Source organism: Podarcis cretensis (genome assembly GCF_951804945.1).
Source record: "Podarcis cretensis genome assembly, chromosome: 15".
Classification (NCBI taxonomy): Eukaryota; Metazoa; Chordata; class Lepidosauria; order Squamata; family Lacertidae; genus Podarcis; species Podarcis cretensis.
In genome coordinates this window covers 39,236,378-39,251,938 of record NC_137185.1, presented here as the reverse complement: position 1 = coordinate 39,251,938, position 15,561 = coordinate 39,236,378, and the positions used below count along the sequence as shown (strand labels likewise).

The 15,561-nt window shown below is 45.0% G+C and overlaps 1 protein-coding gene across 3 annotated transcripts in view; it reads right to left on the bottom strand.

Moving 5' to 3' along the window:
• Positions 1 to 5,453: 5,453 nt before the first annotated feature.
• LOC307203848 (uncharacterized protein) overlaps positions 5,454 to 15,561 on the bottom strand; it is a 20,031-nt gene continuing 9,923 nt past the window's right edge. For 2 of the 3 annotated variants that reach the window (XM_079955039.1, XM_079955040.1), the window contains exon 2: positions 5,454 to 11,732. In XM_079955039.1, the coding sequence (XP_079811165.1) occupies positions 9,641 to 11,722 (2,082 nt within the window). In that variant the 5' untranslated portion in view covers positions 11,723 to 11,732 and the 3' untranslated portion in view covers positions 5,454 to 9,640. The remainder of the gene's footprint in view (positions 11,733 to 15,561) is intronic. The other variant, XM_079955041.1, reaches the window with a different exon arrangement.

Here is a 15,561-nt window from a genome sequence, read left to right as displayed (position 1 = left end):
CAAAAAACCACAGCAACTCAGAACTAATTCTGGGAGGGGAATTGGAGCTTCCTAATAATTCTCAGCAACCTTAAACCGCAGTTCCTGAGATTCTTTCGGGGCGGGAAGCAGGAGCCATGACTTTTTAAAGTGGTATAATACTGTTTTCAATGTGCAGTGCAAATGGGGCCTAATTGTGGGGAGTTAAAACTCAGAGAAAAGACTCAGTGCATTTGGATCCCTTCCAATTTGAATCCCTTCCAATCGGGATTCAGGCCTCACCATGGGACTGAAACTGCCTTGGTCGCGCTGGTTGATGATCTCCGGCGGGCTAGGGACAAAGGTGAGAGCTGTTTCCTAGTTCTGCTGGATCTCTCAGCGGCCTTTGACACCATCGACCATAACATCCTTCTGGACCGTCTAGAGGGGCTGGGAGCTGGGGGCACTGTTATACAGTGGTTCCGCTCCTTCCTCCTGGGCCGTGTTCAGAAAGTGGTGGTGGGGGATGAGTGTTCAGACCCCTGGGCTCTCACTTGTGGGGTACCTCAGGGTTCCGTCCTCTCCCCCATGCTTTTTAACATCTATATGAAGCCGCTGGGAGAGATCATCAGGGGGTTTGGACTGGGTGTTCATCAGTATGCAGATGACACCCAGCTCTACCTCTCCTTTAAATCAGAACCAGTGAAGGCGGTGAAGGTCCTGTGTGAGTGCCTGGAGGCGGTTGGAGGTTGGATGGCGGCTAACAGATTGAGGTTGAATCCTGACAAGACAGAAGTACTGTTTTTGGGGGACAGGAGGCGGGCAGGTGTGGAGGATTCCCTGGTCCTGAATGGGGTAACTGTGCCCCTGAAGGACCAGGTGCGCAGCCTGGGAGTCATTTTGGACTCACAGCTGTCCATGGAGGCGCAGGTTAACTCTGTGTCCAGGGCAGCTGTCTACCAGCTCCACCTGGTACGCAGGCTAAGACCCTACCTTCCCGCGGACTGTCTCGCCAGAGTGGTGCATGCTCTGGTTATCTCACGCTTGGACTACTGCAACGCGCTCTACGTGGGGCTACCTTTGAAGGTGACCCGGAAACTGCAATTAATCCAGAATGCGGCAGCTAGACTGGTGACTGGGAGTGGCCGCCGGGACCACATAACACCGGTTCTGAGAGATCTGCACTGGCTCCCAGTACGTTTCCGAGCACGATTCAAAGTGTTGGTGCTGACCTTTAAAGCCCTAAACGGCCTCGGTCCTGTATACCTGAAGGAGCATCTCCACCCCCATCGTTCAGCCCGGACACTGAGATCCAGCGCCGAGGGCCTTCTGGCGGTTCCCTCATTGCGAGAAGTGAGGCTACAGGGAACCAGGCAGAGGGCCTTCTCGGTAGTGGCGCCCGACCTGTGGAACGCCCTCCCATCAGATGTCAAAGAGATAAAGAATTACCTGACATTCAGAAGACATCTTAAGGCAGCCCTGTTCAGGGAAGTTTTTAATATGTAATGCTGTATTGTTTTTAACACTGATTGGGAGCCGCCCAGAGTGGCTGGGGAAACTCAGCCAGATGGGCGGGGTATAAATAATAAATTATTATTATTATTATTATTATTATTATTATTATTATTATTATTGCAATCTGACATGGATCAATTCACTCGTTCGGTGCCGTCAGTCATAGGGGTGGAGGAGAAATGTGATTCAGTTCAAATTTAAAAGTGAGCCTACCTAGTTTGCCTACTTTCCAAACCAGTATGCAAACAGAAACGCATCCTTCAAAATGTGCACTTCTGCCAAGTAATGTGTACAGAAATGCTTAATACTGAGTTAAAATGTGCACTACTGAAAAGAACCTACAAAAATGCATTTTATTTGGCAAAAATTTTTTGCAAAAATGTTTAGGAGAAATTCATGCTAAAATGGTGAAATTCCATGAAATAAAATGGAATAGAAATAAAATGGAATAAAAAATAATAATACTGCAAACTTGTGGAGAACTGAACCTAAGATTGGAAGAAATGAGAAACATAGAAACCAAAATTGTCACATTTGTCCCTTTCTAATCAGGACAGAACTTTGGAAGAAAAGTCCAGGGCCCCTGCTCTAAGGAGTAAGCGGGAGCGTCCTCAAATTTTTAATGGACAAAAATATTCTTGCAGAGAGAGGGGTGGGAGTGTAAGCACACTTTTGGACCTGGGGCAAACCTTGCCAGGCACTGCTATCAGGTTTGAGAATTAAGCCAGCCAGAGATGGCCAGTCAAAGCACAGGGGGCCAGGATGAATGCAGGGCTAGCCCATTAGGATGGCTTCACACATCCCACACAGTGTGGTTGTCATTATATCTGACATTCCTTCGGGCCCAAGTGCACCATCAGCCACACCTATTAACATCCTTTATTTAACAAGATGAAGGGGGGAGTTTGAAGCCGTCTGCCTATGTGAGTGACAGGCCAGTTCACAATATTTCTATGATGAAAATGTTGTTTAGTCATTTAGTCGTGTCTGACTCTTTGTGACCCTATGGACCAGAGCACGCCAGGCAATCCTGTCTTCCACTGCCTCCTGCAGTTTGGTCAAACTCACGTTGGTAGCTTCGACAACACTGTCCAACCATCTCGTCCTGATGAAAATAGGGACATCCTGCTCCGTAGTAGTAGTAGTAGTAGTAATAATAATAATAATAAATAATTTATTGCTTATACTCCACCCATCTGACTGGCTTGCCCCAGTCACTCTGGGTGGCTTCCAACAAATATAAAAACTTAGTAAAACATTAAACTTTTTTTTTTAAAAAAACCTTCCTTATATGGAGCTGCCTTTAGCTGTCTTCTAAAGGTTGTACAGTTACTTATCTCCTTGGCTCAGGGGTCACTTAACTCCATACCTGCCAACATTTCTCTGATGAAATTGGGGGCATCCTAAGGAAAAGTGGGACATTCCTGGATCAAATCAGAAACTTGGTCGGCTTCTGTAAATCTGGGGCTGTCCCTGGGAAATAGGGACGCTTTGGAGGGTTTGAAAGAGTACATGTGGCATGTACTCTTTCAAGTCCAAGCAAAAACGCTGCTTGCACTGAGCTTGTTTTAGGCCTCAGAAGCACGGAGCTGGTCAATGTAGCTGGCCAAACTGTCTGGCTAGTGTGCAGGACAGGAAAGGAAGACCATCATACATGCTTTTTGTGTTAAACAGGCCACAGCTTTACTGTATTTGAGGCTTTCACAGGAGCATCAGGGTTCAAGGTGTACAGGTTAGCAAGTCAGAAGCAATACAGCAGTACCTTGGGTTACAGACGCTTCAGGTTACAGACTCCACTAACGCAGAAATAGTACCTCGGGTTAAGAACTTTGCTTCAGGATGAGAACAGAAATTGTGTGGCAGCAGCGGGAGGCCCCATTAGCTAAAGTGGTACCTCAGGTTAAGAACAGTTTCAGGTTAAGAATGGAGCTCCAGAACGAATTAAGTACGTAACCAGAGGTACCACTAATTGGTTATTCATCCAACATATTTCCCCCCTGTTCCCCAGATGCCATTAGCAATAACTTGTAAGACAATGCATATGCAGCAGGTTTGGGTTTTTTTAAGAATTTGCACTGATCTAAGAGGATAGCTGCATACGACCTTCACTTCAGAAATGAAGAAATGCAAACTCTAAGTAGGTTTCCCAAGAGCTGAAGTGGAGCCATACTACACATTAGAACTGCTCAGAAAATGACCCACACTTGGGATCAGCATGCGAATTCTAGTGCTTCGGTTTCCACATTCAAACCCGGCTTCCCTTCTCTTCCCATCTCTCCTTGTCTCTAGGCCCATGGTGTGTCAAGGCACAGAAGAGCTTGGCAGAGAGCAAACATCACCAACTGCATCAAACTCACAGAGCATTCGTTAAGCTTAAAAAGATGATGGGAGGCAAAGTTAGGAAGGCCAAATGACCACGTCCATGAGCCAAATAGCTGCTGGGGGTCAGGGGTTGGAAATCCTTCCCATTCCCGTGAATCAGAGACCTCCCAAAGCATGTCAGGCCGTCTTGAAGGGTAGGAATGAGTACGGGAGGACCTGCCTCCCAACCTATCCAGTAGGGTTGCCATAAGCCTGGAAAACTGCAGTTGGCAGCAGTTTCTGGGCAGAAACCAAAGAAATGTCTGGGAAAATCCGGGCAAATGGCAGCCCATGTCAGCAGGGCCGTTTTTGCCCTTTCTTCATAAAAAATAGCCCAAAAAAGTTTTGGGTGGGGGTTTTTTTTGCGATTTTGCTCAAAAAGCTCAACAACTTTCACTGTTTGAAAAATGGCAACCCTAGACTGGCCAATAAGTTCTTGGTGTATGGTTTGAATTCTCCTTCCCCCCCAATTGGTCTTTATTGTCGTCTCCTACAAAATCTCTCTCTGCTCATCCAACAAGGTCACCAGGCTCCCAATTTCCTGCACCCACAAGCCCTGCATTCACACATATCATACAAACCCGCTTCCAGTAATCGCATTGCCCTGCATATTAAAATTTTGAGGAGGAAGTTTCTATCGTTAGACTGTGCTTCTGGAAGCAGCACCGATGTGCAGGGGGGAAGCAGGGACAATAGAAATACAAAATCTGGTACAAAATTGGGGCTGCAGCCAGAGCTAATCCATCTGCTCACTGTGCACACCGGCAGCTGGTTTTAACCTGTTTATTAGAAAAGGGGAGAGCCAATCATGGTTTGGTCATCAGTCTTTTAGAACATGTCAGTGCCACAGTCTTGCAGAACAGATTGGTAAAAACATGCTAAAAAGAAGCACTGCTGGGAATGTTAAGAATTGTATGTTGATGCTACATGACCACCTCTAGCTGTTGTTCCTTCTGTGGTGCTATTTATGTGGCTTACGACACCAAAGCCACAGAAAACAGAGGCACGGTGCTTCCAGATGGGCTGTTTATTGGCACAAAATCTGACTGCAATTCCGCACATTTTTGTGCAATTATCCTGTTTTTTTCCCCTTCTAACTGCAAAAAGTCCAATAAGAAAAGAGATAGAAAATTGTGTTGGAAAGTGCAGGATAATAACTACTAAGTGGCAATGCAATGAAACCTCTACCCAAGTTTGGTGCGAACATTATCAACATGAGTGCTCAATAAGCAGCCAGTCTGGAATCGCCCACAATCCCACAGGGCAAAGTTCCTTGTAGCTTCACTTTACAATAAAGAAAGCAGTCCTTATCACAAGTGGCTTAAAAAAAACCAACTCTACTAGTATCTTAAAATTAAAGAGTAAAGTAGCTGGCAGTTTTAAACCCAGGAAATACCTCCTCAGGCAGTTTTGCTGGGGCTAGATAGGCCTGGAAATCCCCTCTCTGGAGGAATTTAGATCAGGCACCACAACTAAGCGCTAAAGTGATATGATGTAAAAAAGATTTTCACAGGGATTGACACTTTCCCAACACATGATGACCGGCTTTGCTTCTAAAAGACAGGAAGTGTTGTATGATTGTAAAATCCAGAGCAGAATAAACATGCAAAGGTAACAACTCTGGGCAACTGGTTTATTTCTGTGTAGGCAAAAGACAATGAAAAACTCAGGCATGTTCACCTACAGATTTTAAGGCTTTCATGCAGGCTGTTCCAGTGTATCCAAGGCACTTTCACGCAGAAATTTATTGTGGAGGTGGTACTGCTAATGCATGCACTATTTTTTTTATGACATTCACATAACGGTCTCAAAATGCATCATCCCTGCCCCCCCCCCCCATTTAATCTGTTTGGAGGGAAAGGATTACTTAACAGACTTTCCATAGAAACATTAATTTTGGATTAAGTTGGAAGATAATGTAGGGCAGCATTTTGATGAGGGTGAAGTCACGTGGATGCTGCGCAAAACTTGCACGCATGCTTCCAGAACAAGCTGCCATGGAGAAGGACTCCCTCCTCCATAGACAGCAGCTCCGTGGCAAGTATAGGGAACCCACAGCGGCTTATCCCATTCCTCACTAGGCAGACACATTTGCAAAGGCACTATAATGAGAGTGCAACATATTTTCTGAGGGATAGACATCTCCCTGGTCCCTCCCCATCCTTGACATTCTAATCACATTTTGCCTTCTTGCTGTCCGGCTAAAGGTACTTCGAGACAGAGACTTCCCTGCAAACAGGTCACTGGCAACAGGTGAGAGGGAGAGAGAGAAAGAGAGAATATTTTGCACAGAAACAAAATAACCTGATGCACTGGACAGGCTTCGGGATGCTGGCAACTTTCGGAACACGACAAAATGTGTATGCACCTGACCCACAAAAAGCACCCACATGGAAACACCCTCACATGAACCTACGCCTAGTATTTTGTTGAGCTAGGAGCATCCCACAGACTTCACATTGTGATATGTGGGAGGGAATGTCCCCTTGTATGTTCTGTGTTCTGCTCCCCATCCATCCCACCAGAATCTCAAGACATTTCAAAATGTTCATAGAATCATAGAGTTGGAAGAGACCACAAGGGCCATCGAGTCCAACCCCCTGCCAAGCAGGAAACACCATCAAAAGTGTTCACTGCATTTAGGACTGTGTCCAGTGTTCCCTGTCTGCTAACTCAAGTGGGTGGGTGAGTTTTAATGTTTATTTACTTATTTATGTCATAAAATTTATATACCTCTTGGTTGTAAATAATAATAATAATAATAATAATAATAATAATAATACCTTGAAGTGGTTTATGTTGCACTAGAGAGGAACCCAACCCAAAGGTTGTGCTAGTGGAACCTCATTGTGCAATCTGTTGTGTGACAAATTAACTAAGAGCCTCTCTTCTGCAGCCATGGCGCATGGATGCAAAACATTTCACCTGTGGAACAAGTACCACTAGGTGACTTTAACTTAGTCCTACATTGGATACAACCCAAAGGAGTTTCTCATGTGGAATTTTCACACCTCCAGTGAGGTACTCCCAATGTGGAGCCAGTCTGGCACCTTGTTTACGGAGGTGAATGTGAAAAATGTCACTTTGGACTTCAGTTCACATTTAAAGGCAAACCTACCTAATTCTCACTTTCTCAAACAATGCACAAACCAGAATACATTCATCCTTTAAAATTCACACTAAAAAGCCACATATACTAGCGTAAAGTGTGCATATAAATGCATATATTATTGAAAATAGCATGCAAAAATGTATTATGTTAGGGGAAATTGCTTTGCAAAAAAAATGTGTATCTGAGACAAAACTGCATACAAAATGTGTATATGCAGATAAAATTGCACTAAAAGGCTAATGAATTTTCATGAGGTTGGTGGGGTATAAATATTATTATTATTATTATTATTACTATTATTATTATTATTATCACAAACGGAGGTGGAATGTGAAGAACTGAGCGTAGAACTGGAAAAATTAGAAGCTGACATTGACAGATTCTGCCATCCCTATTTGTAAGCCGTTTGGTCTGCTACCCCATCCCATTTCATAGCATTGAAAGTCACTCTCGGTGAAGCTACGTAAGAACTGGAAATCCTTTCCTTCTCTTGAAGCTAGACTTTTGTATAATGGCTTACTGCACCATAAAGCTTTCTGTTCAAGCTAAGCAGCTTCCCATGAGGGGCCAGTGTACTGGGAGGAGTCTGCCACAGGATATGTTAAAGCTATGCAGGTTTCACTGAAGGGCCTATGTAACAGGAGAAGTGTGGCAAAGGGTGTGTTTTTCTCCGTGTTTCCATTAACTTGTTCATGTTTATACACTGAATATGCTCGACTGGCTATGAAAAAGGACACGGCTTGGACTTCCGGGTTGGCGCCATCGCCGAATGGCGGACTCCCTCCGAGCTCCGGAGGGAGTCTGCCCGGCAGGGGCTGGGTTCTACCGTGCCGGCGACGCGGGGACCCTCAAAAACCATGGGCGCTGAAACCCATGGGCATGGTGACTCGGCTGGCACCGTTTGCGCCCCCCCCCCCGACCACGCGAAGGAGCCTTTTTAAAAGCTGCGGAGCGGGTGACGGGGGGGGGGTGCTGTGAGTCTTCCGCTTCCCTTGCCGAGCGAAGCCGCATGCCATTTGGCGGAGAGCGCTGACTTCTTCCATTGAAAATCTGGACTTAAAAGAACAACCCGTGAGTAATTGGAACTTGGATTAAAAAGGGGAATAAATTTTTTCTTAAATTCGGAGTGAGCGGGGGAGGTATAAAAAGGAAGTCAACCTCCCCCCTGTTGTAGAGGAGCTAAAGCAAAGGACCGGACAACTAAGATCGAGCGCAACCTTTTCTTTTGATAAAGATATTAATTTCGCGATGGAAAATTATAAGCTGGGCTGGAGGAGAAGAGTGGAATGTGAATTAAAATACAACCCCCCCCCCCGGAAGCCCCGGGAGCGATCCGTGAGAGCGCCTGGAGAGGAGAAATAGAGGTTTTGACAGCTGTCAAAGGAGCTGCCAAAACTGAAGAACAAAAAGAGAACTTTGTTACGAGGACTTTGCTGGTTACATTTGTTATAAATTGGATATAAACTGTTTAAAACAAGGAATAATAAGTTACTTTGACTGGTGGGTGAGATCGGGAATGAAACTGAGTTATTATAATCCCTCTAGAGGAGCTGTGGGTTATTACAAGTATCGCTGGCATGGAATTTGAATCGGACATTTTATCTCCTGGGAAACTGCAGAAATGGAACACTATTTTGTCTACAGAGGTCTACACACTAAAGGAGACAATAGATTTATCTATTGAAGAATGGAAGGGACTTGACGTAATGTTTTGTTCCTGAATAATAAAGCCTCTGTAGAGGAATTACAAGCTTTTTGGAATTAGAACATTTGTGCAGGAGAGCAGGGGGAAAAAAAGAAAAAGAAAAAAGAGGAGAAGAGAGAACATCAAGAACAACAAGAAAAACAAGAACTGGACAAAGTTGGAAGATAGACCCTTTCTAAGATTGGACATTTGAAATTAAAGATGATTAAAAGACGGTAAAGATTACTAAAAAGACGGCAAAGCGGACTGGTGAAGGATTATGGCTTAGATTATGGTTCAGATGTGGGAGCTCCAGGAGACAGTGGATTTGATGGACATTGGGAATGCAACCGGGAAAGGGGGGAGGGAAATTTGGAATCCAAAGGGTGTTAAATTATATTTTATTCTTTTTTAAACTCTTTTTATGTTAATCTGTATCTTATATTAAAGAGGGGAACTCGTGGAAGGGAACAGGTCGATTTTAGGGGATGGGAAAATATTTTTTAAATTGGGATAATGATAATAATTTTAAAATTTGGGGTAAGAATTTGTTGAATCTATTTGAAAGAATTGGAATACAAGAGGGGGTGGGGAGGGGGAAGTCCTGGAAAGATGATATTGAAAATAAGGTCTTAAATTTGGATGTTTTTCTTTTTTTTTTTTGTTATATTTGAAAATCTTTAATAAATATTATTAAAAAAAAGAAAGAAAGAAAAAGAAAAAGGACACGGCTTGATTCACGTGGGCTGGGGTGGGGATGTTCCCTTCATTGAAAGGTTACCCTTGGCTTCTTTCCCTGGGAACTATTTTGAAACAGCGGCAGTGCCAAAGGTGGCTCTGAAGGAGTAAGGATTAGCACACGTAACAGCTATTAAAGACAGCCCACCAAACAGACGCAGAAGCGACAATGCACTCTCCACAAAACATTTCCTTTATATAAACACATCTCTTTCCTTCTGGACATTTCCTGTCTCAGCAACAAAATGGCAGCTTGAGGAGGCTGTCCAGCCTCAAGGTATCAGGAAAGAAGTGACCATAATCAAAAGCACAGAAGACTTGGCAAAAGTGTTGTCACGCATGCAAGACGTGGCACTGTTGTGATGGCTTCCGGTGGCTCCTGCGCCAGGGGCGATGTTAGCTGCTTCTGGAACATGCTTCAGCCAGAGTTTGGTTGGCATCGGCACTTCTGGCTTCTGATCATATCTGCTTCTTTCCATTTGACGGATGAAATCACTGTACAGCTCCCTGCACATCTCCCGCGCCACTTGCGTCACCACCCTGGCTTCCACCTCATCTGCCGTTTGGTTTCCGGTGGGCTTTATGTAATAGTTTGTGGTGGCATTCTCACAATCACTTGCAAAGACATCCTTCGTAACAGGGTGGCTGTAGTTTGGGTAGAAAACGGGATGGGTAAAACGATTGTGGTTTTCGCTCCACCACTGCTCCTCATCGCTGTCATTGAAATGCAGGTGCATGTTAGACATGGAGCTGCCCAATCGGTCTTTCGCCACAGCACCTGTTATCGCTTCTTCCGCCACAGGCTTCACTTCCGGCTTGGCCGGCATAGGCCCCTCTGGCCTACTCCCAGGACGTCTGAAGTCGCCTCCTGCATGGCTAGAGTAGGTACGATACTGCTCTATGCACATTTCGCGCACCACGTGCGTCACAACCCTGGTTTCCATCTCATCTGCCGTTTGGTTTCCGCTGGGCTCCGTATACTCGCTCACCGTGATATTTGTGCAATCTCTCACAAAGATATCCTGCGGAACAGGCTGGTTGTACTGTGGGTAGTAAACCTGGTCGGAGTAACGGTTGCGGTTTTCATACCACCACCGCTCGTCATCACGGTTGTTAAAGTGAAAATTGACATTGGACATGGCGCGGCCTAAGAGGTAGCCACCCACGGCTCCTGCTGCAGCTCCCGCCAGAGCCGATCCTGCCATATGTTTCATATTGGGCTTGGGTGGCTTCGGCTTCCATGGCTTACTGTCATATTTGCCCCAGCTGCCTCCTTCTCCATACCTCGGGTAACCAGGGTTTTGTGGAAAGCCAGGATTTTGTTGGGGATAGCCAGGGTTGTGTGGGTTACCAGGATTGTTTGGAGGGTATCCAGGGTTTTGTGGCGGATAACCAGGATTGTGTGGATTGCCAGGATTGTGGTGAGGGTAACCTGGGTTTTGTGGAGGATAACCAGGGTTGTGTGGGTTGCCAGGATTGTGGGGAGGGTAACCTGGGTTTTGTGGAGGATAACCAGGGTTGTGTGGGTTACCAGGATTGTGGGGAGGGTAACCTGGGTTTTGTGGTGGATAGACAGGGTTGCCAGGGTTTTGTGGTGGGTATCCAGGATTTTGTGGAGGAGGGTTGCCAGGATTGTGTGGGGGGTAAGCAGGGTTTTGTGGTGGGTAAGCAGGGTTACCAGGGTTTTGTGGTGGATAGGCAGGGTTTTGTGGAGGAGGGTTGCCAGGATTGTGTGGGGGGTAGGCAGGGTTTTGTGGAGGGTAAGCAGGGTTTTGTGGTGGATAGGCAGGGTTACCAGGGTTTTGTGGTGGGTATGCAGGGTTTTGTGGTGGATAGGCAGGGTTACCAGGGTTTTGTGGTGGGTATGCAGGGTTTTGTGGAGGAGGGTTGCCAGGATTGCTTGGGGGCTTACCAGGGTTTTGTGGTGGGTATGCAGGGTTATATGGAGGAGGGTTGCCAGGATTGCTTGGGGGCTTACCAGGGTTTTGTGGTGGGTAAGCAGGGTTATATGGAGGAGGGTTGCCAGGATTGCTTGGGGGCTTACCAGGATTTACTGGGGGATAAACAGGGTTGTGTTGTGGGGGAGCAGGATTGTGTACAGGTTGGTTGTGTATAGGTTTGCCAGGTCGCTGTGCAGGTTTGCCAGGTCGCTGTGCAGGTTTGCCTGGTCGCTGTTCCACAGGTTTGCTAGGTCGATGATGTTCCACAGGCTTGCTAGGTCGATGATGTGAAGGCTTACTAGGCTTTCTACTACTTCTACTGGATGAGCTTTTTCCCGAAACCGAGACAATGACATCCGTCTGCAGAAGAATAAAGAGAATTGCTATCGCGCAGGTCAGCAAGTACTTCCCCATAATGGCTATTCTGTAAAACAAAGTAAAGGAATCAAGTGTTATTTTAAGGGGGGAAAAGAGACAGGGAGGATATAACACAAAATGCAGAATATATAATTGCAGGTAGATGGTGGTGGTATTTCCAAAATGATTGTCTCTCACATTATATGTGGAGCAGGCTTTGGATGTGCCAATACTGTGAATCTGACAACTGTCCAACATGAGGAGAGACTGTAACCCAATGGAAGACCACACGCTTTGTATGTAGAAGGACCATGGGTCAAACCCTGGCATCTCCAGGTAGGACTGGAAAGGACCCTGTTTGAGTGCAGACAATCCTGAGCTTGAGGTACCAATACTCTGATGGGGTATTAGGCAACTTTCTGTGTTCCTAAGTTGATGCCTGCACCAGCTGACAAAAGTCTATACAACTTGCAAGGCAAGTTTTTTGGGGGGACGGGGAATATAAAACAGCCCAGGTGTTTAAGTACTTGACTTACAGGACACAATTACATCAGGCAGAAGTCAGAAGGTAGCTCCACTTCAGCTATATATGAGCAGCAAACTTCTCACTTTCATGCCAGTTAGGAGCTTTTAAAAATTGTGCCACTTTCTTTGATGAATAATTCTGAGTCACTTGAAAACTTGACCATTCCAGCATCAATAGCCCAGTGAAAGCAACTGACTTGCCGGCCAATTGGTGGTAAAGGATAGAACTTTCTTTATGTATGCTACAACAGCAGCAAGAATACTCATTGCAAAGTATTGGAAGACACAAGATCTACCCACCCGGGAAGAATGGCAGATGAAGGTCATGGACTATATGGAACTGGTGGAAATGACTGGCAGAATCCGAGACCAGGGAGAAGAGTCGGTGGAAGAAGATTGGAAGAAATTTAAAGACTATTTACAGAAATATTGTAAAATTAATGAATGTTAGAATGATGTCGGAATGAAATTAAGTGGTTTTTAGCAGTAATGTTATAAAGGAACATGTGAAAATGGATTGTAAACAGGCGAGAAAGTAAAGCTATAATATATTAAGATGAAGGATTAAGATAAAAACAAAGAGGGAAAGGATTTGCTGAATTAACCAACCGAACTGGAATACAAAAAAGGGGAGGTGTGAGGAGGTCAGAGAAATAAGTAAATGAAAGATAAGCATGGAAAGATGGATTCATTTTTAATTGTTTTTATTTTTTCGGTATTTTGTATTTTTGTATTTTTGTGTTTTTTTCTATCTTTTTTATTTCTGTAACCTTTTTTGAAACTTCAATAAATATCATTTTTTTAAAAAAAAAAAAGAAAGAAAACCACCGACTTGCCAATCTGGTGTTTTCCAACACTACTGCATATACCAAAATATATATCGTAATAAATCCTCTCTCCAAAGTCACCCAGCTCAATCTATCTCTCAGTTATATAAATTCCTGTTGAAGCTGTAGCAGAATTTTATTTTAGAAAAACACCACATTATAACTGTGATAGTCAGTACATATATCCCAAAGTTTCGCAAAATTTGAGTGCATACTCATATGAACCACTATGGATTATAGTGCAAATGATTAAGTGTGTTGGCAAAAAGGCAGCTCTGGCGATCAAATGGATCAAGTATCTCAAACTCACTACCCTCTATCTCTCATTGTTAGAAGCAGGCTGTGAAACGAGGTCCTTTTACAGAATTGCAAATGTATCCACAGACAGGGCAACCAAAATATAATTTAAAAAAAAACATTGAACCCATTGGAAAATCAAGGCTTGGTAAATAAAGTATAACAGAGATACCTTAAGCACGTGCAAAGTGCATTTCCCTTACCCCTGAGCAATCACAATATGCCCACCCATATTTGTATTGGAAAGATGCGTGCTCGCCTTAGAAATTAAGCACTGGAGAATCCTCTCAAGGGAAAAAAATACAGTTCCAGACTCTAATGCTCAGAAAGACCAAAGCCCCCTGCTTTGAGGCAGTGTGTTTTAGCGTACAAACAAACCTCCATTCCTCTTCTCCTTCCAACCTTTTAAATTGTTCCAAAGGCTTTGGGGCCAGTGCCAAAGAGCTGCTGCAGTTTGGCCTTTCCCACAGATTCACCATAATCAGCTTACACTTTTCCGGCATGCAAAGTGGGATTTTCCAAGTCCTAGCACGCTTTACAGAGAACTCACACCACCTCACCTCACCAAGCCTAGGGGGAAAGTGCTGTTGCAATCAGGCCCTGCTGTGGGCTTGCCACGGGCATCGGGCCCCTGTGTGGACAGGATGCTGGGCTGCATGTGCCTTTGGTCTGATCCTGCAGCCAAGCTCTTCTGATTTTCTCAACTGCAACTTGCAATGAGATGCACGCAATCACTGTTGGCCACAGCAGGTTCACAGCTTTGCTTCACATCTACAGTGGTACCTTGGTTCTCAAACGTCTTGGTAGAGAGGCAGTGTGGTTAAGAGCAGTAGACTCGTAATCTGAGGAACCAGGTTTGCGTCTCTGCTCCTCCACATGCAGCTGCTGACCTTGGGCTCAGTGGCGTAGTGTGGAGGTGCAGGGGGGGGCCGGCCGCACGGGGCGCAACATCTGGGGGGGGCACTCGCAGCTCTCTGCCCCTACTAAAATCCACAGGTTAGGGGACGCAAATTACTTGCCTTGGCCCGGGTGCTGACAACCCACGCTACACCACTGCTTGGGCTAGTCACACTTCTCTGAAGTCTCTCAGCCCCACTCACCTCACAGAATGTTTGTTGTGGGGGAGGAAGGGCAAGGAGAATGTTAGCTGCTTTGAGACTCCTTCGGGTAGTGATAAAGCAGGATATAAAATCCAAACTCTTCTTCTTCTTCTTCTATTCAAACAACTTGGAACCCGAACATTGCAAACCTGGAAGTGTTCCGGTTTGCGAATTTTTTTCGGAAGCCGAACGTGCTCCATTTTGAGTGTTACGCTTCCAATTTGAGTGCTACACTTCCGTTTTGAGTGTTACACTGAGGTCTGTCTGTTTTTGCTATTTATTTTGCATTTTTGTGGCTGGCTTTTTGTTTGTTTATGGGACTGTGTGGAACCCGGTTCAGCTACTGACTGACTGACTGATTGATTGATTGATTGATTGACTGCTGTACATTGTTCATTGCTTTCATTTTATGGATCAAGGGTCTTGTTAAATAGTAAAATTCATATTAAATTGCTGTTTTAGGGGTTGTTTTTAAAAGTCTAGAACGGATTAATCCATTTTGCATTACTTTCTATGGGAAAGCACGCCTTGGTTTTGGAACGCTTTGTTTTTGAAACAGACTTCCGGAATAGATTAAGTTTGAGAACCAAGGTACCACTGCATTATTATTTAGCATTATTTGGAGGAATCCTTTATTGCTTTGTTCAGAGCCCACAAGCTGATTCAGAATCAGCACATTTGCCAGGGGCCTGTATCCCGCAAGAGCCCAGGAAGTTCTGTCTCCATTGAAGGCATTGGTCCAAAGAAAAAGCCTAGCATATCAGCTTGAATTTTCATGCGGGCGAGTTGGAAGCCAATTCAACTCAACAGCCTCCCATTAGACCTTTCCACACACTTTCTCTTGGGTTTGACGAGCTCAGGCTAGTTAGAAGGCTGGAGGCGACTTGCAGTTCCTTGGAATCATCCTTGCAATTCCTTGGAATCAATTCCATGGAATCATCCACAGCCCGTCTCTGATTTGGAGCATAATTTATGTTCTGGGTTAATCATCGCTTGCCATGGGCAAGGAAGATAAGACAGTGCTGTGGGGTTTATTCTAGACAGCAGGGCGTTCCTGTATCACCTTGGTATTCCAACTTCCACTCAGAGTAGCTGTCAGAAAGAGCTTGTTTTGATTGCATAATGTTCCCTCCTTCCTATGCACTGT